This window comes from Melanostigma gelatinosum (genome assembly GCF_949748355.1).
Source record: "Melanostigma gelatinosum genome assembly, chromosome: 1".
Taxonomy (NCBI): Eukaryota; Metazoa; Chordata; class Actinopteri; order Perciformes; family Zoarcidae; genus Melanostigma; species Melanostigma gelatinosum.
The window spans coordinates 6,590,177-6,615,176 of record NC_136634.1 but is presented as its reverse complement, the minus strand read 5'-3'; the positions used below and the strand labels follow the sequence as shown (position 1 = coordinate 6,615,176).

The following is a 25,000-nucleotide window of genomic DNA, read 5'->3' as shown; positions in this document are numbered from 1 at the left end:
GCCTCCCTGATTGGTTATGTCACCCGCATTCTTGCCGTGCCAGCACGGGTTCATTTTTAGCCATGAATCATTGTCCAGTAACAACCAATAAGACTCCTTTACTGACTCCCCTTTGTGCCCATGACGCTTGTGGGTAATTACTATATTTACGTCCTGGTGGATGGAGCCAGGCTGGCGATCACCTGGGTAGCTACACAGGTATTCCTGTCGTACTGTGTAATTTTCATTTTATACCAGAGGCAAGCTAAATATTTGCATTCCACCGCAGGATGAGCCTCCCCCGCAAAATGCGAACTCTCCCACCGTATAAAACTTGCAGTCTCTCTTCTCCCAGGCCCTTTAGAAATCTCGAAGTGTTTGAGGCCCCCGACCTGCCGTTACGCCACCGGGTGATATCACGGTTTAAGTTTATGTGAGAGGCCCGAAACAAAATGGCCATACGGTGTATTGGTACTTGTACGTGCGTGCGTTCCCGTCATGTATCAGGTGTAGGGGACAGCTTCACACAGAGGAAGGGGAAGAGAGTCACTTCCTCCTCAGACTTTGATGTCAAGACTCATTTCCCGTCGTCACGGTGCTAGAAGGACCAGGGAAGGAAAAAAACAAACATGTTCTGGTAAACGGGGCTGCCTTTGTTTTGGCTAGAGGCCTTTCTCATTACATGCAGAATAGTGATTGCGCCAATAGGGATTGTGCACGCTTCAAACCCAAAGTCAATTTGGAGAAACTTCCACATTTCAGTAATGTTTTTCCGAGGTTCATTTTACGGATAATTACTGTGACATGGGAAAATATTGCGTTTCAGACCACAATGAGCACCCATTCCACCCATAATCATTTGTTCGGAACACAGCTTTGGCGGACCCGGGGAAGACCAACTTGTACATTAATAACCCGTCTGTAACAAATATTGAGGCGGATCATCTTTAACTGGCCCTCAGGGAACAAACCAGAACATTCTGTTATTGTTTTCACAGAGGGAATAGTCTGTTAACAGTAGGATGCGCTCCGTTGGCTGCCTTATTTATTTATTTTCAGAAGCAATTAGGGTCCGTTAATTAGGCCCATAAAACGCAGAAGTTGTGCTCCAGGCGTAGCCATGGCACTCAACTTGGCACGTTTCTAGGAAATGAAATGGTGAAGTTTAATCATTCATTGGAAATGGAAAAGGCGAGTCAGCAAGGGAGACCTGGTCCTAATTTGTGAGGGGAATACATTTGAGTTGTGCTTCGACATAAAGGAAGGCTGCTTTTGGTAACATTATTCATGCAGCAGATTATTCTGAATAGAAATGTGAGATGAAAACATAAGGGTCTATAGGGTTTATTTAGTTTCATGAGAGCCTTCATCGAGCCGATGATAGATGACATGGCCTTGCTAATAGAAACATTTTTTTGTTTTTGAGTCTACATAACATCATGTGTGATTGTTGTTTGATGGAGCTTGATGTCCAGTGGAGCCGGTGACAGATGTTCATGCCTGGCTCTGATGGCGGACTCTCCCCTAATGAACTGTCAGTGCTGCTGTTGTGACAGCCCTCAGCAAAACAACACCAGCAGACCTGCAGAGCTGCCGCACCACTCCGAAATGTCAGCGTGTGCGTGCGTCCTTATGTGCATATGTCAGTGTGTTGTTGAGTATCAGCAAGTACATCGTATGTTGATGAATTTCTAACATGTATCTACTGTACATATGGAAGCACGTTTGAGTACGCACTCTTATGTGTTAAAGGAGGTATGTGTGTGTGTGTGTGTGGAGAGTTGTCTAGGGATCAGCACACCTGTAGGTGGGTGTTCATTACAACGGGCCTGAGTGATGGCTTGGCCTATGGGAGGCCCTTGTTCATTGTCATCTCCCTTCACTTAATTAGCCCTCACTCACAGGTCAGAGGAGACCACTGAAGGCCCCCTTGTGTGTTTGCGTGCACGTGCATGTGTTTAGGATTGAGCTTTGTTCTTGATATGGTGCCAGGGGATACACACACACACACACACACACACACACACACACACACACACACACACACACACACACACACACACACATGCTCAGGCACACACTATATCTACACCTCTTCACCTTATCAGCCAACCACCTGTGCATAATTTGAAGACAGATTAGACCGGCACAGGCTGGCCTTTGTTTCTGTGATACGTTGAAATTACACCTCAGTAGTTGTTCAGGCAACAGCAGCGTGGAACCAAATGTCTCTGTTTCCATCTCTATCAGGGACTTTCACTCCAGGAGATTAGAAGTTGACCCATTACTGGAAGTGCTGTCAGCAGGCCTCATTGTCGGGAAATAACACTGAGCTCTGCTGCAAAACAAAGATTCAAAGGCTGAATATATACTGTACATCAAGAGAATTATATGTTTAGTGTAGATGCCTGTGCAGGCCGCTCTTCGCGGCGTGTGTGCTGGAGGTAAGCTGCTTATTAAGTGACATCGCTATACCCCACCTTGGGCCCTGACCCACTTGGCCTCCAGCAAGGAGAAAAAAAAGAAGTGAAATAGGAGTAGTGGAGGAGAAAAGAGGGAAGAGAAGGTGTACATCATATATTATATTTTATAGAAGGATGTCGAGAAGAAAAAGCTAACGGAGTGTATGAAACTGAGAGAGTGTGGTTTAGGGTGTGTTGCTGTGTTTTTCAGTATGAGTGTTTGTGTGATCGTGCCTATGAGTAAGTCATAACTCATTCCAGTTATGCTCAAATATGAAGAAAAGACTGCAGCATGAATGATGTACAACACACACTTGCTAAGGTGAGATTCACTGAATTAATAATCAATTCAATCCACATGTAACGATACTTTTTGAAGGAAACGCAAAAATTCGGAGCATATTTATTGCCTCCACGCGGCTCTCAACATGGCGATTGACTGAGCAGAGGTGCTAACAGTGCTAACAGCGTTAGAGGGAGAGCGGCTTCATTCTCTGCTCATGTTGCCAATGGTTTCATAGTATACAGTTTGTGTATTTTAATAAAAAGCTGATATTTCACGGGGAGTAGTGGGTTCTCCCAGCTGCGAACATTTAGTTTCGTGGAGTCAGTAGTATTTCTGCTCTTTGCTCCCCAAGTTATACCATCCACTCCCTCCAACGCCGCTCACATGTGTTCTGGCATCGCTCCGGGCCCTGGGGGTGGTGGAGAAGCTGGGGTGGAGGAGGAGGAGGAGGAGGAGGAGGAGAGGTGCGTGTGTGGGGCTGGCGAACTCCTCCAGCTCCTCTTCCCTTCCCTCTTTCGGACCTGTCAGGCAAGCGTCCAGGGAGTAATGTGGAAATGTGGCTGGCTGGCGTCGACTTGATTAAGTCTGCGCACGTGTCTCTGCAGAGAGGAGACCCCGGGCTTAATCACCCCTAGCCCTGACACTCTCCTCCTCCCGTCTCTCTCCCGTTTCTCTCCATATCTCTTTTCTTTCTTTCCTTCTCTCTGTCCACCTCCTCCTCCTCCTCCGCTGCCTCTCCTTCTCGCTCCTCCCACTCTGAGGCTAAAGGCAGATTTTTTTTCCCTCTCTTTTTGTGCTGATTTTCGTTTTTTCAGTGCTCCCCCCACCACTGCCCTTCGAGCTCCCTGTGTGTAACTGACTTTTCTTTTGTTTGTGAAGCCCTTCTTTCACTCTCTTTATCTTTCACTCTTTCTCCCACTGCCCTTTCTCTCGCTCTTTCCCTTTTCTTGCACCACCCCCCCCTCCCCACCCCTTTCTCTCTCCATGCATGCATTCGGGGCCGTCTTTTTGTGAGTGTGCGTATCCTTATCTTCGAGAGAAGCGTTGAATACACATATGAGCTTTTGTGTGTGTGTTGTATGTGCAGTATAGTGTTTCCCATAGTGCAGCAGTGTGCACCATGCAGGGCTGGACAAGAACCTCTCTCGACAGCTCCAGGCTACCTCACCTCCTGCATGGAGAGGATTTCATGTATGAAATGTCCTCTCTCCTGGACTGGCTTCCTGCCAACTACAGCACAGACGACCCTCTACTTTAAGGCCCTACACACTCACATGTTTTTTGGTGTAGTGGAGTAAACTCTACAGTAAGTACTATTGCAGCAGGCTTAGGTTGAGGCGAGCTCTCGTTTATTATTCAAATCAATGAATTTCTACCTTTTAAAGGGACAGTTCACCCCAATATCAAAAATACATATTTTTATTTTTACCTGTGGTGTTATTTATCAATCTTGTTTTGGTGTGAGTTGCATGTAGGAACTATGGTTGAAAGAAAATAGTTCCTGCATGAAACTGCTCACAACAAAGTTGAAATCTTGAGTTGATGCTGTTGAGTTTATCAAATGTATATTTCAGCACTTTTTTCATGACCATCCAGCACCCTCAGCTGCCATTCACCTACCATTATCTGTTCCAAAAGTAAACTGTACTTGTTTTATTTCAGAGCTGTGCGGCTTCTTGACATAAACTGTATAAACTGTAGGCGCTTATTGTACTGCCGTATTGACAATGGCTGCGTCCATCTTTTTAATGATTCCAATTGTCTCGACTATTTCTAACTTTGAAGTGGCGATCCGGTTTCTCCTTCTGTGTCAGCAAATGAAAAGCGCGATATGATTACATTTCTAAAGTTATTCTTATCCAAAGTATATTTACTTTGCCTGTTTGAGTTTGGAAATTTGGAGGTCAGTGGCAAGCTGTGATGGACAGTTTGTTCCTGGGAGCAGGGGAGGGCACACAAGGCGGTCCTGAGCCGCGATGGCACAGCGCAGCGGCCTTTCCAAAAGCAACATGCCCAGTCATCATTTCACTCACACGCTCGGAGATAGACAAGGCTCTGTGCATTTTGCCACGAGGGCCTTTGACATGCTTATAAACACTTCAGTGTCAGCACACACACACACACACACACACACACATGCAAACACACATATTCAGATACAGAAATATATACACACAAGCACACACATAGATCCAGATGCCCGCACCTTTAGCGGTGCTACCTACCGCTGCAGCGACTCAGCAGCAGCAGATGCAGGGCCTTTGCTCCATCCATCACACACTGTCGTTATCCCAGTGTGCTAAATGATTCTATTAGAGTGTCACGCTGGCCCCTCAAAGCTCCCACTGTTCCCACCTCCACAATGTGGTTCCAGCAATCCAACCCATGCGTTGATAATTTGCCCTGAAAAATTGGCCCGGGACAAGCATCCAATTATGGCTTTGCACCCTCGTTCCCAGCGCCTCTTTTCAGATAACCGCCCTCATAACCGAGCTCTTTGAAAACGAGATGAATCCCGCACTTCCTCATCTTCGTTTCCATTTTTCTTATTTGGCCAGTTTTTATTCTCCCTTCTTTTTTTTCTTTTTCTGTTTCTAACTTTGTCTATCTGACACAGTGTTGTACCACGCCGATGTTAGGTGAAGCATGACTGATATCAACTGATCTGAAGTTAGTTTACTGTCATGACAGAATGAATGCCTCTGAATTCAGTCATTTAATGCTCCGGGCGCTGAGCCAGCACGTTTGTTTTTCCTGTCTGTCAGTGTGGAGCAGGGTTGGAAGTCATATTTCATACCATGGCTTGCAGTCGTTATTATTAGGTCAGTGTTGTTATATCATAGTCGTATTACATCAGTCTGTATTTGTCTGTCTCATGTTTGTGTGCTAACATTTGGCTCTGAGCTAAGACTCAATTAACGATCCCAGCGTTTATATGATTCCGTAAATCTGCAGGATTGTTTGACATATTATATTACGTGAAGTTATTATTCCACCACAGCATATATATTCGTCAGCGTAGAGTTCTTTTTTATCGCCTGGCCTTATAAACTGGACATTCAGTTCCCTGTGTTCTGTTTTGAAGCTTGGCAGTCGCTCTTGTTTTCGACTTCGTCCAAAATGTTCTGGCTATTGTTTGTTCTCCCACTCAAATTAGATTTCATGTCTTTTGGAGCGCAATCTGGAGATCAGCAGATCCGGCTGCTCACTGGTGTAGAACTTAAAAAAAACAAAAACTCAAATATCACTCAAAGAGATTTAAACATGTTGAAGCTTTAGTATGTTGATATGTGCTCGATACTTTGACATTGTAATATGGCATAATTGTTGTGTTTTATAGGCTGCATTCCAGTAAAGTGATGTAATCTTTTGACTTAGAATGTTCTAGCTGTTCTATTATTTGCCTGGTCAACCCTATAATGAAATATTCATATCGAGGTAAAAAATATCTTGATGTTTGATTTTCTCCATATCGCCCAGCCATAAGTGATATGTTTTTATGTCCATTACCCATTTACGTAATTTTCACACAACACTTGAAACGCGAAATGAAACATACTGACTCAAAGTACTGAAATACATGGGCAGGTTTTTATTGCAAAGTCACATTTTAAACATCAATACGGCCCAAGGGCCTCAACCAGTGTTCAAATGTTGTTGAAACAGCTGTCCAATAGCACTCAAAATAGTGCTGTTGCAAAAAAAAAAAAGCGTATAATTTTGAGAGGAGCTTAAGAGCACTGATACAGGCCCATACTTCATCCTGACACTCACATCTCATGTCACCAGAGAGCGTTAGGGGGTCAATTTGACCAACCTTGCTGCACCCCCGGAGCCCCCTGATCCTCTTTCACCTCCTCCTGGGCCTGTGAACTCTCTGTGTACAGTCATCTGATCCCACTATAGCAGCAAGCAAGAAGCAGTTCCTGACCTGGACTGCTTACACACACACTGAGAGGTGGGATCATAGCCTGCAGTCAGCCTTCTAAATGTAACAATGTTCCTCATTTTGTTCACTCCTTCTCTATGATCATGAACAAGAACTGATACGGACTGTCATTTGTTCCAGTTACACGACACCAGCCTGTGCTCAGCTTATCCCACCAGGATTTAGAATTGACTCTTGACTGTTTGACCGGATTACGTTAATGTAACTATTCAGAGAAGGAAAAAAGAGAGAGGACAAACTTCTCTCTCTATTTGTTTAGATATGAGGAATCCTTCTGGGGAATTAGGAGCCACTGTTACAACAAACAGCAAAAGCATACACTACAAAAGACCACACATTCAAATTTACAACATGTGTTTTGCTTTCAACAGCAGAAACATAAAATAGCAGATAGAATGAAGCTATTCAAATGTATGGATTATAACAAAAAAGCATCCGAAGCAGCTGCATCGGATGGCCGATTGAGACAAAGAAAGAGCAAATTGAAACATTTGGACAAATGAGGATAGACTTATTAAAATATGAATTTGGTGCTGTGTTCAGTAAGTATACCAATGTAAAGTGTGTTGGCTCAGTGGTTAATAATTTCACTTTGGATGAACTGATGCAGCTCTGAGACCTGCCTCTTTTTCTGAATCATGTCCCCCTCTACACAGTAGTTCCCTCTCGCAATCCAAAGGGAGGCAAATCAGGTCAAATAAAAATTGAAGGCGTGTCTGTATGGAATGATTTTGTGACTTTAGTGAGGTTTCAAGTCCTCATTTCTGTGAAGTTAAGTCTGACTTGAGTCCAGGTCTTAGGTCTCAAGACATAACAACTCAATAGTGGAGAGTTAGCTTTCATGTCTCTCTGATGTCTATCTGTCTGCTTGTGTGTTTGGACTGCTGGTTTAATTACCGTCCAGCCAGGGACAGACCTAGAGACAGAGGCAGTGTGCTAATTGTATGGCGGACCAGGAACGGAAGCTGTTAAAGCGAGTCTGCAAAGAACTTCTCAGCCTCATCTGCTGCCATAAATCCCTCCTCTCCTCTACTGACTTACTGTTACTACTCCCTCCACCACTTCAGCTCGCTCTCCATCGCTATCATTCTTTCTTGCACTCTGAGACTACAATTTGAGCGAGTATGGAAAGAAGTGTGTGGGCGTTATGTATTTACTGGTTTACTTATTATTTTGCTTGTCTATTTTCAATAGCTTGTCTTTTATCAATGTGCAAACAAGTGAAAACTAAACTAAAGCAGAGATAAACAGAGACTGCCCCACAGTAGCCCTTATTGGAATCTATCGTCCACCCACTGCCAAAAGCATTTTCTTTGAGCAAATTCAATCTATGCTAAAAGGATGTAATCTCGAAAAGGAGGTCATAATAATGGGTGATTTCAACATCAACTGGGAGAACAAATCCGTCAGGAAACCCTTAAAGCAGGTTGTTGATGCTTTTGATTTAACTCAGCTGATCAAAGGCCCTACTAGGATCACCTCCACAACCCAGTCACAGATTGATCTTGTATTCAGTAATAAACCAGAAAGGATCACTAAATCATTCAACATGGTGACAGGTCTCTCTGATCACAATCTGACACTCATAGCCCGGAAACTCACTAAACACCGTTTTAATTTTACCACAAACAGAAAGCCACAGCGTCCCAGAATACCTAGGGGTAACATCACTGAATTTGAGAACACTATCAAAGAGATTAATTGGATATATAATCTGAAAAATCTTAATGTTGAGGAAGACAGTCAGGTCATGATCTCCACCATCCAGTCCATAAAAGGTAGATTCCAGAAGGTCTCAAAACCAAAACATGGGCAAAAAACATCTCTGCCATGGATAAAGGGTGACATCTGGAAGATCATGAAAGAACGGGATAGGGCACTTAAATCAGCCCTCAGTTCCAAACTAACTGTTGATAGACACAGATTTGTTATGCTTAGAAACAAGGTCACAAAAGAAATCAGGAAGGCAAAAGCTAACTTTTTTATCCAAATATTAACTGAAGCAAAGGGCAACCCTAAAATAATTTGGAAAAATATTAAGCTGCTGGCAGGGAAAACTGGTGACAACTCAGAAGATCAAATCCAGGTTAACTTAAATGGCAACTTAACACGTGACCAGCAGGAGATCGCCACCGCCTTTAATTCTTACTTTGTAGATACCGTTAAGTCTCTCACACAGAATGCAAACAATGGGCCCACCATTCTCCCCTCCACAGACTTTACTCAACCAGTCTTCAGCCTAAGACCCATTTCTGAAACTGATGTGCTGAAGGTGATAGATTCACTTAGAAACTCTAAAGCCTTAGATGTATTCGGACTAGACACCATGTTTCTTAAGAATATGAAGGAGTCACTGTTATATCCCATCACTAAATTAGTTAATCTGTCTTTTGAACAGAATGCTTTCCCTAGGGTCTGGAAGCCAGCTATAATTACACCCATCTTTAAGGCAGGTGATAGAACCCATGTAAATAACTACAGGCCAATAAGCATTCTCCCCGCTTTCTCTAAGGTAGCCGAGAGGTGTGTAGCACAACAAGTAATTGCTCACCTCAATAGCAGTCCCTTCAGACTCCACCCCATGCAGTTTGGCTTTAGAGCCCAGCATTCTACTGCAACAGCCAACTGCTTCTTTACAGAACAGGTTAAAGCCAAGCTAGATAAAGGGGGAGTGGTGGGAGCAGTGTTTCTAGACCTAAAGAAAGCCTTCGATACAGTAAATCATTCCATATTAATTACAAAATTGGCCAAATTTAATTTTTCTCCTGACACCCTATGCTGGTTCAAATCCTACCTGGACAATAGAACGCAGTGTGTACAGATCAACGGTGTTTCATCCCCCATCCTCAATTACAGTGTCGGTGTTCCACAGGGCTCTGTGCTAGGTCCTCTTCTTTTCAGCATGTACATTAATGATCTGCCATCAGTATGTGCACGGGTGGATATACAGATGTACGCTGACGACACAGTCATTTTTGTACATGCACCCAACATCAAACAGGCAGCAGACAAACTCACTGAAGAAATGGTCCATGTCACTAAGTGGCTGTCAGACTCTTGCTTACATCTCAATGTGAAAAAAACAGTCTGCATGTTTTTCTCAAAGAGGGTGAATAATATTACAACAGAGCATCCTGTGTACATATCTGGTGAACAGCTTCAGGTGGTCCCTAACTACAAATATCTGGGGATCATTCTTGACTCCACACTCACATACAAAAAACAAGTGAAGCATGTAATGGCAAAAGTCAAGTTTAGTCTACATAATTTCAGATACATACGCAACAACCTCACAACTGAAGCTGCTAAACTGTACTTTCATGCAATGATCCTCCCTCATATCACTTACTGTCTAACCACCTGGTCACACACTCACAACACAACCCTGAAGCCCCTACAGTCCGTCTATAAGCAGGCTATCAAGGTACTTGACATCAAGCCCAGACACTACCACATTTGCAACATCTTGCCCAAATACCATCTTCTGTGTTGGGATAGTCTTGTCAAATTCCATAACAGCTGCTTAACCTTTAAAATTCTTAATGGCCTTGCACCTCCCCCGTTGAGCACTTTCATAACACAAAAGACCAATAGCAGACTAACCAGAGCAACAGCTCGCGGGGACCTAGTGGTCCCAGGCAGGAGAAGCAAGTTTAGCCAGCTATCATACTCTGTCACAGCTTCCGTCACCTGGAACACTCTCCCATCACACATAAGACAGAGCACCACATACAGGTTCTTCACACACAACCTCAAAGCCTGGCTCATTAACAACCAGGTGTGTCAGCACTAACAGTCTCATGCCTGCCATGTCCGTATGTAGCCTGCCTGTCTGCCTGTCTGCCTGTCTGCCTGTCTGCCTGTCTGCCTGTCTGCCTGTCTGCCTGTCTGCCTGTCTGCCTGTCTGTCTGTCTGCCTGCCTGCCTGCCTGCCTGCTTGTCTGTCATGTTTGATCCTGTGTCTGCAGGATTGTATTGCACAGCTCTGTTTGCTTGTTTTTGTGTTGTTGTCTTTTTAAACAGTTTTTAAATGTTTAAATGTTTTTAGCGGCTTTTAACACCGTGCCCAGGGACAACGGTTGAAAATTAGCTTTTTTAGCTAACACTGTCACATTTACAGTCATGTTTTTATTAATGTGTGCTGTCGATTAATGTGAACTGTCCCTGTACAAATAAAATCTTAATAATAATAACCACACATGAATGAAAGAATAATGCTCTTTTGAGAAGGAGCACAGTTTTATAATCCAAACCCATTGGCTTATGAAAGCCCCTTAGCTAAGAAGGCCCACACGTCACCCTCCATCTCGTCCTTTCTCTATCTTTCTCCCCTTCTCTCTGTCCTCGCTCTCTCTTCGCTTCTTCTTCTCTGTCCTCCTGCTGGGTCCAAAGCCAGTGGGCAGGTCTGTGACCGCCACCTCCAGCAGGCCCTTCCTCCCCCTGAGGTCGCGGTGGTGCTAATTTCCCCCGGACAGGCACACAAAAACACACACATGAACAGCCATGTGCGTTGGCATGACCAACCACTGGGCTCATGTGCTTGGATTATCGGAGCCCTATGAAAGAGAAGCAGCCAATTGAATCCAAAGATGGTGGCTGTAGCGGTTCTAAGAGTTGAGGGGAGGGGGTGGGCTCGGGTGCTCAGGGGCCTCAGTGCAAGGGGTTATGAGTGGGGGAAAAATTGCAAGGGTCCAGTGTGCAAACCCCCCCCCCCCCCCCCCCTCCGACCTCATGTCACCACTACCAAGCTTCAAAAACCTCGAGGGGGGGGGAAGGCGAGGGGACCCCCCGACTGGCAGCAATAAATAGATTCTTTCTCAAACATGCCTAATCCTGCTAAACAGCAACAAATCCTATTAGGCCATGAATTATAAATCCTCCCTCATCCCCTCGCCCCCCCCCCCCCCCCACAGGAGAAACCCAATCGCCCTCCTGTCTTCATAAGGTGCATGTGCATACCCACACGCATAGACCTCAAGAATGTTGGTCTAAACAGGGAGGAATTGTAAGTGTTGGATATCCATGCATGGGTATGTATGTCTCTATATGTGACTGCTTGCTTCCATTCACACTAGATGCTGGTGCATGTGGATTTGTGTGTGTGGTCCCTTGCAAAACATAGTCAAAACATAATTGTGAGAAGATAAGTTAAGGGGCAGTAGCTGGAATATGCCCATCCAGGGAGAGACGGTGCCAATATTGCTGCTTTTCAGGAGAGCGGAGGTGTTGATGGTGAGAAATAGGACAGTGGTGGATCCCACTGTGGGTGCAGATGTTTTGGACTGCCCGTCTATAGCTACGCTAACAGCTCTGTGATGCTGTAATGGTCATTGTAATCAAACCAAACTGTTAGAGATTAACAAAAGTTTTTGGATGATATCACATTTTATATGATGACGGTGCCAGATAAAAGTTGTTGAGACATTTCAGTGTGGCCTAGAAAGAAAAAAACAGATTTAATGGTAAAAATGCCTTCTGAGAAGAAGAGCCTGACCCTGATACACCCACAAACAGGCATTCCCAAATTACTGACTCACCTTAGGCTAAACACTTAGACTAAAGGAAGGACTGGCACAAAATAGGGGGTCATTAACCCCAAATCTCCAGCTCTCTAATTTGGCTCACTTTGAAGAATAGTAAGAGCGACGTCCTCCTCTTAAGGCTACACCTTAAGCCTGGGACTAAACCCTCAGAACCTGAATTAGTGGTCATATCTGTGGAGACTGTCCCAAATTATTTTTGGACTGCTCCCAGTTTGTTGATGGAAAGAATTGCTAGACCGTATCTTAAGAGGATCAACTGTGATTCATGTGTTAATCAAATGAATATGTAAAGTACATTACAATATACAGAGAACCGGTGTCTATAGTTCATGTAAGAATCCTTGGGAACTTTATCCTTAAAATTCCTTCAATTCGACTTTCTTTGTCTGTATTTTACAGATCACTATCGTAGTTCCTTGTGGTTTTCATACCCTGGCAAAAAAGCTTTTTTTTCCCCACGGCTGCAGTTTTACAGTTCGCTCGCCTGTCTAACTGGAAACTTCCTCATCCAAATCTTTAGTTCATTCGGCAGTTACAGTCGCGTCACGAAGAGTTCACCACTCATTAGTCTACTTGTTAGAACCGTGCTCCTCTCTCTTCTCTCCGCGTGGTGGGAAAGAGCGCGGTGTCTGTCTCTGTTCTTCTCAAATGATGACAGGTCGTGAGACTTTGGCGTCGTTAACGCTAAACGGGGGCGGGTCTTTTTCTGAGGTCACCGGGATGTCAACCATTTCATTGGTGGGATTCTTTCACAGGCTTTGAGACTTTAATTCACATGTACCTTTGGAGGTATGCGGCGACACCATGTGTGTCTGAGATCACACTATAGAAGGCTGCTTTGGACAAGCAATTCCTTTCAACATAGTATGTTGAAGTCACAAACAAAAGGCATTGTTGGCTACACTGATAAGAACGCATGGAAGAGATTGAAGCTCTGTATTTGCTTGCTGTATTCCTGCATGTGTGTCCTTTTACAGAGTTTCACAGTGTTTTTGTGATAGAAATGCAGAAGTAGAGAATCTACAGTATCTTTGGCCACACACATCAAATATAGCCGGCTCTCTCTCTGTTCTCTCTTTGTCATCAGCTCTTAATGGGCACTGGGCTTTGATGTGGTGGCTGCTATTGTCTCCAGCATGTCTTGATCAGTGTCCATTGATCTGGAGGAAGCGGCACAAAAACAACTGGAGCAGGCACGGGGAGGAGGGAAATGGTTGTATCACTTAACGAACTGCGTCTTGCTGCATGGAGCGAGGTTGAGCCTTGTGTCGAAGACAAAGTCAGAGAAACACACAACAGTCAGAGACAGAAAAGCAGAGGGTGACTGGGTGAGAGAGACTGTGAGAAGGGCAGAGGGAAAGACAGTAGGAGTGACAACGTTGCAATGATTTGTAAGTCTCAGCGCAGAAATTACTGTTGTCCTGGTTAACAGGAGCCATTTATGAGCTTTGGTCGAATCACTATTATTTTCATTTGTCTGCTAACAGAATCATAAATATATGTAATCAAGAAAAAAATAATCGTGAGTTCATCTGGGCGGAAACACACGGCGATGTGCACTTTTGATATCTGCCGACCACAACGAAATAGAAGTAGCTGTTTACCGATGAACGAAAACAACATATAAGTGTGAACACAGCATGTTCGCAAGCAGTACGCTTGTGAGGAGGTGGCCTGAGAAACACGAAGTTACGGATGCAAACCGCTCTCAGAGCTGGTTTAATTTCCCACGAGACGAATACTTTTTTTTCCCACATGGGAGAATTTCTTGCGTTAGAACTGCTCAGAAGCCCATTCATTTCAAACCCTCATTGAATGAAGGAACTTGGCTGTGATGACATGGTGTCTCTCACTTATAATTCTTACCACGGCACCCTCTGGCATGCCATCACTTTTAGATCAAACATTCCTGAAAGAATGTAGTCATCTTATCCTCCCAAGATATGATAAAGGGATGTCTGTTTTTGAGAAGAACAGAGGAGCACATCTCTTTGATGAACCAAAGCACCAGTCATAAAGCTTATCTCTCTCACACACACACACACACACACACAGAACAGCAGTCTTGCTGGGCCCAGACCGTAGCACATTGATGTCTAAGGCTGCTCTCTCCTGACTGACTCCAAGGTTATTGCAGCGCACCATGGAAGCACAGGATATTTGACGGTCCCCTGCCAAATAAAGAGCCCTGGGGGGGGGGGGGGGGGGGGGATGCGGGAGAGTTGCCATTGACAACTCCGGGATCTCCAAAGTGACCATCGGAAAATGAAAAAGGAGAAAACTTATTAATAAGAGAGAAGCATCCGGGGGAGGCCACGGGGCTAAATCTGTCATTGCTTTTCAAGAAAGGGACAAGGCCAGTTCATGACTCCAGCAGCTACGGCTTTTACATGACTTCTACAGATGACCTACTGAAGAATAGCGAGTCTGTTGAGAAGAGCCAGGAGGTAGCCAGCCTTCCCAATGGAGAATGAATCATAGAGCGCAGGACAATGGAAAATGTGTAGAAGACGTCGTGGGCGAGATCTGAGCTTTGCTGACTCAAGAGGAGTCCCCAGGATACACTGTGTGTCAGGAGAAAAGAGAGAGGGGGAGAGGCAGAGTCAGAGCCAGCAAGTGTTTGAAGGGCAGCATCAGCAAAGAGAGAGATGCAGAAATTACATTCCTCCAGTTTCTTTGTGCCAAATGTTGAATGGAGTAGGGGGGGGGGGGGGGGTGTTGGACAGAAACCCTCCGTGTTATTCTTTAATCGCACTTACCCAATGAACATGTGTGCGCATTTGTGTCAAACGCAGGAAACGGGAGGAGGGCAAGGAGGGAGCGGGGTACAGTTGTACAACGATCAAAACCGCACATGTTTTTTGTTTCCTACATGTGTTTTCTTTCCCAATTATGCTCGAACCTCTGAGTCACACAGAAAGGGGCAGAACCCCCCCAACACATCCTTATCCTGATCGACGGTAGAGAGCAAGGAGGGTTTTTTTCTTTCCCAAAATAGGGCCTCATGCTCTTTATGTTTGTGTGCATTTCCTCCTATAGCTTGGGCAGGCCTTACGTGGAGGGCAGGAAAGAAGACAGCAGCCCGACAGCCTTTGATGCTCATGTTTTATGGTCCCATGTAAACGCATTGTCTGTTAAGTCCTTTTGTTATCCCTCTGCCTAATTAAGACCTCAGAGCAGCTTGTTGACTCCACAAAGACCCTTGTTCTGGGAGGGGGAGGGTGGTGTGTGTGTGTGTGTGTGTGTGTGTGGGTGGGTGTGTCGCCTTTGATTGGGACATAGTTTGAGAGAAAAGTTCATTTCTCCTACAAACAAAAGCACAGCCATTCATTTTCTGTTTGAGGGCCGTTTGAGTGGAGAAGAACTTATCTCTATCTGCAGTTACGCTCAAAGTAAGAGCACTTAACACACTCAATCATCCCATTGCATGACGTACACATGCTCCAGACAAGTGTAGAAGTGGCAATGCAGTACTGACTGTTGTTTGATATTTTTTTTACATTCCCTCTTTCATTTCTGCCATCTTCCTCTGAGTCTCTCCAGCAGGAATATGGTGATGTCAGTTTGCTGTTAATCCACCCCTCTGAGCAGATACGCTACTCCTACACTGTCCCGCGGCTTACCCGTGTAACTTTGATGTCTCTGATACCAACAGATGGCAGAATGGTCACCTTTCTCTGAGACGTACTGTACATGACATAGAAGACAGATAGAGAGACGGGCACTAACAAACAGGAGCAAGTCCCGCTCAGCCAGCAGACAGGAACTGTTGTTACTATATATTTTCATTTTTAGTCAGAGCAATCTGGATAGTGCAGGTTCTAAATGATTAACAAAAAAAATCAAATCAGCATTCATGATTTATTCATGCATTAAAACCTAATTATGAACAGTATCAGTATCAAGAGTCAATGAGTAAATGTTGTTTACGTTCACTGTACACACCTTAAGTCGGAGCTTCTCAACTTTGGGATGGGGACAACAAGTGGGGTCATTTGACATGCGGATTTCAATAAATCCTATGTTGGTATATAAAAAATACAGACTCGTATTTATTGTTTAAAGGCATACTTGCCAACCCTCCCAATGTTTTCCTGGGATTTCCCCTCTCCCAATGTCCTCCCAGGGTCACAGTCCTCCCGTTCTACTTCCAAGTCAAAAAACTTTTTTTCCTTTTCATTTCCACAACCTGTTTCTTTCACTGCGCAGCGTGTATACTTCCTACTGTTTCCATCCAGACAACAACATTACTAAACCAAATGTTCTTTGGTGGCAGACGCTGACACATTGAAAAGCACTCATGGGTACTCGGAGAAAGACTCAAACAGGGGCAAACAATGAATGAATGAGTAAATCAATTCATAAAAAGCAGATTTACCCAAGAGAGGGGAATTCTTCTTCGTATTTTTCTTGAGAATTAGAAGTAAAGTGGAAAGTGTTGCAGTGTACTAGAATTCACCAGAATGCAGGGAAAAGTCTTCGACATTCCGCTTTGTTTTTAAATTCTCCCTAGTTTTGAGGCGTCCAGATTGAAAAGTATGTTAAAAGGTGCTCAATACGGAAGTCGGAGCATATCTATTGCCTCCACGGGGTTCTCAACATGGCGACAGCTGAGCCGACGGCTAACAGCGCAAGCTACAGTGCTGACTAACAGTGTTTACCTGGAGGGAAACACGAGGGTGGATGCTAACGGTGGTAGCCATTAGCTAGCCAGTCGGCCTGGCTATGTAAATAAAGCACAGAGAAGCTGGGATTACAACACACATAGAGAGTGACTTCATTTTCTGCTCAGGTAGATAACACTCCACTAAATCTTGGCTTAGCAAGAAGTGATTTGCCGATATATGAATGACCCGAATCCTGTATATAAAACATAAAAGACAAATACTTCCGTCAAATATCCAAGGACATGTTTCGTTGGTTTTTTTCTGACAAATAAATCACTTGAGCACCAGTGCACTGCACGCAGAGAGCCTCCTTGAAAAAACAAACACAAGTACATGCCATCCAGTCACTATGGTATGCAAGTGTGAGTTTGTGTTTGTTGTTTGCTTCCAGTGGTTTCTGTTGCAGTGTTTAGCTCCATACCAGTGGGTTTTCATTTGTGTTGACACAGATGTGCTGCTTTGAGTCGAGGGACGTGTGTTTTGGGACTCCTCTTCATGCAAACTGAGTTTGGTTTCCTTCTGTTTCACTTTGCGTCACGTTGCAGAATTGTGACCGATAAGGCAAGCCCTGATAGAAAGCAGCAGTTAATCCATGTTGACACATACAGTTCGATGTTTACTGTGGGTTTTTGTGTACATGAACGCATACCTGTTTCTCTATATGTGTGTGTGTGTGTGTGTGTGTGTGTGTGTGTGTGTGTGTGTGTGTGCTCTCCTGTCAGGGACACATGTTTTGCTCTTGCATGGTAGACACATTGTCCATTGATTCTTGAATGCAGCCAATTTTAGCTTGTCAAAAGCAAGCCACTTTTTACGACAAGGAATCTGTAGACCAAGGCGGACCATCACTGTTTTACCTTGAGACTAAATCAGTCTCCCTCTCTGTCACAGGTTGTCCCATGCCCAGAGGTCGGCTGTAAAAGTCCTTCGCAGAATGCAGTACTTTGTGGCCAGGAAGAAATTTCAGGTAAGCAAAAGTAAATCCAGTGGAGAGAAATTCAACAGAGTTAAGGAGAACAAAAGAAGGGGAAGATGCAGAGAGAGAGACAAATTGAGAGTGAGAGAGGGAGTGCGAGAAGTGTGTGTGTGGTGTTTTTGCGGTTATACAGGATGAACAGGGGGAGCCCCAAGGGGCATATGTCAGCTGCAGCGCTGTGTGTGTGTACGTGTGTGTTTGTGTGTAAATGCCTGAAACTTGCACCTGCATGTCGTCTTTGTGCTCACTTCAGTTCAGGCGAGGTATCAAGGGAAGTCTACGAACCTGTCTCTTGGGCTACAGTAGGAATTCACTTACTGTACTGCACCAAAACACACACTTGCAGAAACACACACACACACACACACACAGCAGGTCATTGCCTCATGCAGCACCAAAGGCAGCAGAATTAGGATCAAATATTTTGTGGAGTGAAGTATTTCAGTTTTTAAAAAGGCAACCTAATCATGTTTGAGATACTTTGGCGATCATTTTAATGCTGCATGTTATTGTCGAATGGTTCCTATATTCTTATTTCCAAGTGGTCTATATGTTTTCAATTATGGCCCTAAGTGAGTTCAGCTGCTGAGGCTATACTCTGTGTACACCAAGGATACCCTAAAGCACATGTGTCAAACTCAAGGCCCGCGGGCCGAATCCGGCCCGCCACGTCATTTTATGTGGCCCGCGAATCCGCCAGCAAAAACAAAATTAAAATTAAAAATATATGGTATTATATAACTGCATGTACAATATGTTTACACTTGAATAAACAATAATCAAATGCAGAGAGAGTTATTTAACAATATGTTAGGAGAAGTTAGTTATACAGTCTTACAGTTACAACCGGCCCTTTGAGGGCGACCGTGATGCTGATGTGGCCCAGAGTGGAGATGAGTTTGACACTCCTGCCCTAAAGAGTTCACTGGGCTCTTTCTGATGCTGCTTGTATCCACGTCACACTAAACAAAGCTGTGAAAGGACCTTAACACGATTGCTTTCTACATGACCATGCACTTGTCAGTGCATGCACGCACACAAACAAACGCACACACGCACACACACACACACACACACACACGCACACACACACAATGAGTTAACAATGAACCCTTTGCAGCCAAGGGGGTTGGGGATGTTTTCGGGGACCAAGCAACAGCGGCTATGGTTGACAATGGCTTTTGTCTCCCTCCGTGTGTGTGTGTGTGTGTGTGTGTGTGTGTGTGTGTGTGTGTGTGTGTGTGTGTGTGTGTGTGTGTGTGTGTGTGTGTGTGTGATCCACAGCAAGCACGGAAGCCCTATGATGTGCGAGACGTGATCGAGCAATATTCCCAGGGTCACCTCAACATGATGGTCCGCATCAAGGAGCTGCAGAGAAGGTGGTGTCTTTGACCTTGTTTCATGCTCTTTCCTCCTCGCTTTCTTTCTCTAACTTTGTGTCAATTTAAAATTTAAAATTTAAACTTTTTTTTTTACATTCTTGCCATCATTATGTTGATTGCTTAACAGTGGCAGACAAGGCGCTACAATGGCCCAACACATTTTCATTTGGATAAATGTGCTGCAGCTTCAGAAACAATGCCAATTCCAAAACACATATGAAAATCCAAAACAATTAGGGAAACGTGATTCAAATGCTGCAAGGCAAAACAAATACATTGACAGCGAACACTCTGTGAATACAGAAACGATGCAAAGTCAGAAACACGCAAACCCAGAAAAGAAAAGCAACAGAAAAGCAACAGAAAACCCCAATATCCAGTCAACACAAATGGAGACCTTGGGAGATTTTTACGTGATTTTGACTCACCCATGAAGGATGTGGCTTGTGTAATAAATTGGTCAAACCTATGTAAGTTCGCCACTTGGACCCTCTTAACACCTTTTGCAGTAATTCAGCTGACGCATGGTAATGCACTGTGACATTCTGAAACCAGCGGGGCATCACAGTTTGTCAGTATATCAAGAAAAGGGGGATTCCTTGATTATTTATTACAATATATAACCTACTGCAATGATGGAAAGCTTCAATACAAAGAATCAAAGAGCCAAGAGTCTTTTATAATCACAATTGTAGTAAATTCTACAATATCTCTCGTAAAAATTCTAAGCTACAGATTTTTTGTTTGTTGTCTTTTTTTGCAACCCTAAAAAAGAGTAATACTAAACGTGAACATTTAACAGAAAATCCAAAGAAAAAGATCACAGCACTCGCCACATCTGTCTTCAAAAACATCACAATAATGCATTGAGCACTTTGCATACAATGTGTCACCAACATAAAGGAAAGACGGCCAAAGACATGCGATTGCTGTGATATTCCACCCTTAATTAGAGGTGGTGAAAAGAAGACAATGCTTTGCAGTGCATATTGAACTGCTTCAGTGCATTTTTAGATGACTAACAGTCCACATGTGCAAACCTCTTGCGAGTCTGATTGTTTATTTTGAAAGCCTGACAGCTCAATAAGAACATTCATTTATTCATCCCTTCAAAACTTGCATGTGGGTAAGCAGTAAATACCGTTCAAGATGACGCCATTTGTTTAATTGTATTGGCTCCATAAATTGGCTGATATTGTCTTCATGTTTTGTTCATGACCTGGAATGAAGTGCTGTTTACTCAACTGAATCTCCACAGTATCTGGCCAGTGTTTTCACCTTCCCCAGTTGAATTACTTCTGTCTTTTTCCCCCAGGCTCGACGGCACACTGGGGAAGCCAGGAATGTTTCTTCCAGGTAAATACACAGAAAACACAACAGTCTACATCTGATAGACAGCCATCACTCGTCACTCCATCCCTGTGTTTACATCCCACACATACACAAGCTGTGCCAGACTAAATATGAGAGAAAGAGCGGCCCCTGATGTGTGTGTGTGTGTGCGTGTGTGTGTTCACATATATATATGTTTTTATCTGGGCGTGTTTACATGTCTGTTTTCATATTTGTAAATATTTGAATTTGTGCACACTGCTTGTTTCACCGTGCATGTGGGTATATAGCAGGCTTACGTGTGTTTGCGTGTCCATGTGGGTGTACATCTACGGATGTACTTCAGAGTGTATACATTAGTTTTTTGCTTGAAGAAAGAAATGAATGAGGAATTAATCATTTGGTATCTTCTAATTATTTAGCTTACTGTCGATGTTTTATTGTGTTATGTTGTGTTGACATTTCAATTCAGTTGAATTAGTATTCATTAATCATGAAGGAATGATGTGTTGCATCAGCGAGCATAATGTGGGTCTTGTTATAACTGACTTCACAATGGAAATTCTAGTGGAATAGACTTCATCACGAGCCTGATTTCAGACCTCTGAATCACAGCCTAAATCTCAGTCATGCTTGTTGTTGATGGCAATTTTCCCTGGTTAGAGAAAATAATCGACCAATTGGAGCTTTGTAGGCGGGATTAAGAATATGGGCATCATCTTCCTCCCAAGCAACCTGGCAACATTCATGAAAAATAGCTACAGAGAAAAAGGTGACCAGCATGAATGAAATACAATTATTACCAGATCTTAACAGACATATTTATTTGATCAGTGTGTAAACAAAACTATAACTTAGAAAAAAGAAGCATGCTGAAAGAATAAAGTGGCAATTAATTATGTTTATCTGGACCTTTATGAAGTTACAAATAATGTAAGTTAAGTATTATTTTTATATTTTATAGATTGATTTCACACTTTATTACTATTATTGAATGGTGGCTAATATGAAATGTTTGAGTTGAGTCGTGTTTTTAGGGCTACATAACTCTTTCTGACATATATTTTGCATCTATATTTCAGTAGGGGGCCGTAAACTGCCACTGTGACCCGCACCCACAAAAGCGGCAAAAAAATGAATGAATGGATGGTTTCACTAAGAATCATGAGCCTTCAGGGCTCCGACTGTAAATGACAATGTTATGTTTGTAACTTGTGCGTGAGCGAGCAGTAGTTGATCCGAGTGTGGCCAAATGTACTGTTATGCATCTGTTTGAATAAAAAGAAGAAATTCAGTAGTAGGCTACAATTTTGCCATCAAGGCAAATGTATTAACAATGGCACTGAATGTTTGTTTGTGTGTACATGTTTGATTGTCCATTTCTATCCATTCACCAGGAAAAGGAGAAGATAAAGAACACCCGACTATTGGAGCGCGACTGATCAGGCTAGAAGATAAGGTAAGCACACTTGTGCTGCTCAGTGTGTGTGTGTGTGTGTGTTTGTCTGTGGGTAAGACAGATAAGCAAAAGTATGCATGTGTAACTGCATAACTGTGTGCCAGAGTCTCTGTTATCAGATGAATGCGTGTGGTGGTATCTTTTGATATGACCATGTTTTGGCTTGGCTTCGTCAGTGTGCGCCAATGCCAAAAAAACACACCTGCATTCTCTGCCCTCCAGCTTATCAGCATCTAGTTAGTGCTGTGTTTATGCCGCAGCTACGTTTATCTCCATTTTTTGTAATTATGATCCTTTGTGAGCTGAGTCATTTTGATGATTTTCCATGCCAGCCCTTCTATATTTCCTGTAATCCTGGGTACGTTGGGTGGTGGCAGTTCTTGGATGTTTATGTTTCCAAAAGTGAATATTAGAGTACTGGGAGCATTAAGGGGGGCTAAAGTCTTAACACAGTGAGGCATAGCCGATAGATAACAGCTGTGTTGTGACGGGTGTAACTAGGCGTGTCCTCTCTCATAGAGAGAACAGGAACAGCGTGATGCCATCGTGACGCCAACCCTGATGGTTGTACCAGTTGTGTGTGAATGCGCTGCTGCCTTCCTGTCTGCAAAAGAAATGCAAATCAAGATATGAAATGTGTTTGTTTGAGTTAGCATGTAGCTATATCTGTTGTTTGCCTCATGGCATTTGGAAATGTGTTCAAGCGTGTTTTTTTTCATGTCGCTGGTGATGTCACAAAGCTCTATCGTCGAGTTGTTCTCGCATCTTAGAGTGAATGAAAACATACTCCTAAAGAACAATGCATTCTATAGCCACTTCTATTCTTTTCAGATCAGCTAGCTCAGGATATCCCCCGCTTTGCCTTAACATTTACCATCCCATCTCTGCGCGCTCATCGACGCTGATGTTCTGTAATGTTTGCATGCCTTTGCTGTTCTCAAGCCCCTTTGTTACGGAGAGAGGAGTAATGATCTTGAACCGATGTACTCTCGGAGCCTGAAGACCTCCCTCGGTGATTGAGTTACGGCCCATTTGCTCAGGGCTTCATGTCGTGATCGCAATCTCCTGATTGGAAACATAAACCTGCGTTCAGAAGTGCCTCCCATACCCATGACTCTCTTTCTCGCTGTCTCTTCCCTCCCTGCCTTGACACGAAGGCAAAATACCAACAAGAGGTGGAGGATTGAGAAACAAATCAGTGGAATCCTACTGACCCTCCTCAACAATGTGGGACCGATCACCGGTCCTCTCATCAGAACTGCATTTGCGTGCGTTGCTGCAACAAGCTTCCTCTCAAAGTGAAACAGAAGTGTAAGCAACAGCCACTTGCGACACCCAACACCACCCATCCTTCATGATTACTATTTTCTTCGCCTCAACATCCGCCCCCTTCCCCTCTCTCATTTTCGGTCGTGTGAATTTCTTGTTTTGATTGTTCTGATGGGCCAGCACACCTGTTAAAGGGGAACCGGGGGCCTCCTGTTCCCCCTCGGGCAGCAGGTGGATGAACCTGCCGATCCTTGTTACTTGGTACATCCCCTGGCCCTCTTCCAGATACGCCTCCACTAGCACAGACGTTATTGTCCACTCTAGAGAAACTCAACATGTCAGCTTCATGTTTCTGGAATGTGTGGATTTTATAATTACACTCATTAACCATAATTACTGGAAGTTTGTATGTGTTGTGTAGTATTTACTCTTGAAACAGCATTGCAACATGACACTTGCGTTTCAGCAGCAACACAATGCCCCGTCCAAACATAACGCTCCAGCTTAGTGGAGGTTTACAGGAGATGTATTGTGAGACAATGAGTCGAGTTCAAATGGTTAGCGTGCCCTTGAGTTCAGTTGTCAGCTGCGTTTTGTTTGCAACAGAATCTCCAGCGGCAAAAAAACCTTTGTTTGCCTCGCACCACTGAGTGCATTTCATAACGCTGTGTCATTTTCTGAGTTGCGTCACCGCTTGCACGTTGCTCGTAATAGTAAACCTAATCACACACAAGGCAGAACCCTGGTGTCACAGTTGAATCACCTCTGCGTAGGACCTTTCCCAACAGCCCTGAGGAATTATTTATCAACTCAGTGCCCTCATGTGTGTGTGTGTGTGTGTGTGTGTGTGTGTGTGTGTGTGTGTGTGTGTGTGTGTGTGTGTGTGTGTGTGTTGGTGTTCCCATGCCTTTCTCAATACTCACTCTTGGTCAGCCTCCAGCCAAATATTTTTCCCTTTCCCCTGTAAAACACCAGACATCTACCACTCTGACTGTGCTTCATGCTGCAGCTGAGAAAGTAACAGAATCATTTTCTTGTCAAGCTTTTGTCAGCACATCACTTGTAGATGAATCTATCTTCAGTGGGCTGAAGGCGGCTCGGGCATTGTGTGTCCTGTACAGGGTTGGACAGTGATTTATCACACAAAGACAAAGACACATATAGGTCTACACACACATACACTCGCACACACAGGAGCAGAGAGTCGATTAATCACCAATGTGTCTCACCCAACACACTCGAGATTGAATTCTCCAGGAGCGACTTGGAAACGAAGATTGATGGCACTCTGTGACAGCGTGTTATCTCTCTGTCAGAGACACTCTATGAAAAATACCCAAACGACAAGCTCAGACAGTGGCCGCTGTCTCTGGGCTTCAGCGTGGCCTTTTCGGAGCTTTAGGATGAAGTCAGCTCACTCTTTGTGGTAAATGTCTCTCAGTTTTATAGGAGCAGGATTCTTTTTTTCTCATATGGGCAGAAAGGGCATGCAAATTACAACAACATGCTTTCACATATCCTCCAAATATCTGTCTGAAAAACAAGGCTTTTTCGTCCGATGCTGTTTTGTTTCACTCGTGTGTGTGAAGCAGGAGCCTTTTATTATGTCACGGTTGGAAAACTATTAGTCCACACAAAACCTATACATGTTTGATTTATTTGCTGGCATTTAATTATAAATTTGAAATACCGATTAA

General features: G+C 43.8%; 1 protein-coding gene across 1 annotated transcript in view; it reads left to right on the top strand.

Moving 5' to 3' along the window:
* The window catches only part of kcnq1.2 (potassium voltage-gated channel, KQT-like subfamily, member 1.2), a gene marked incomplete at its 5' end in the record, with an annotated part of 139,787 nt that overhangs the window by 70,575 nt on the left and 44,212 nt on the right, over window positions 1-25,000 (top strand). Inside the window, 4 exons of the mRNA XM_079267699.1 lie at window positions 17,777-17,852; window positions 19,146-19,240; window positions 20,559-20,599; window positions 21,973-22,034. Of these exons, the coding sequence (XP_079123825.1) occupies window positions 17,777-17,852; window positions 19,146-19,240; window positions 20,559-20,599; window positions 21,973-22,034 (274 nt within the window). The remainder of the gene's footprint in view (window positions 1-17,776; window positions 17,853-19,145; window positions 19,241-20,558; window positions 20,600-21,972; window positions 22,035-25,000) is intronic.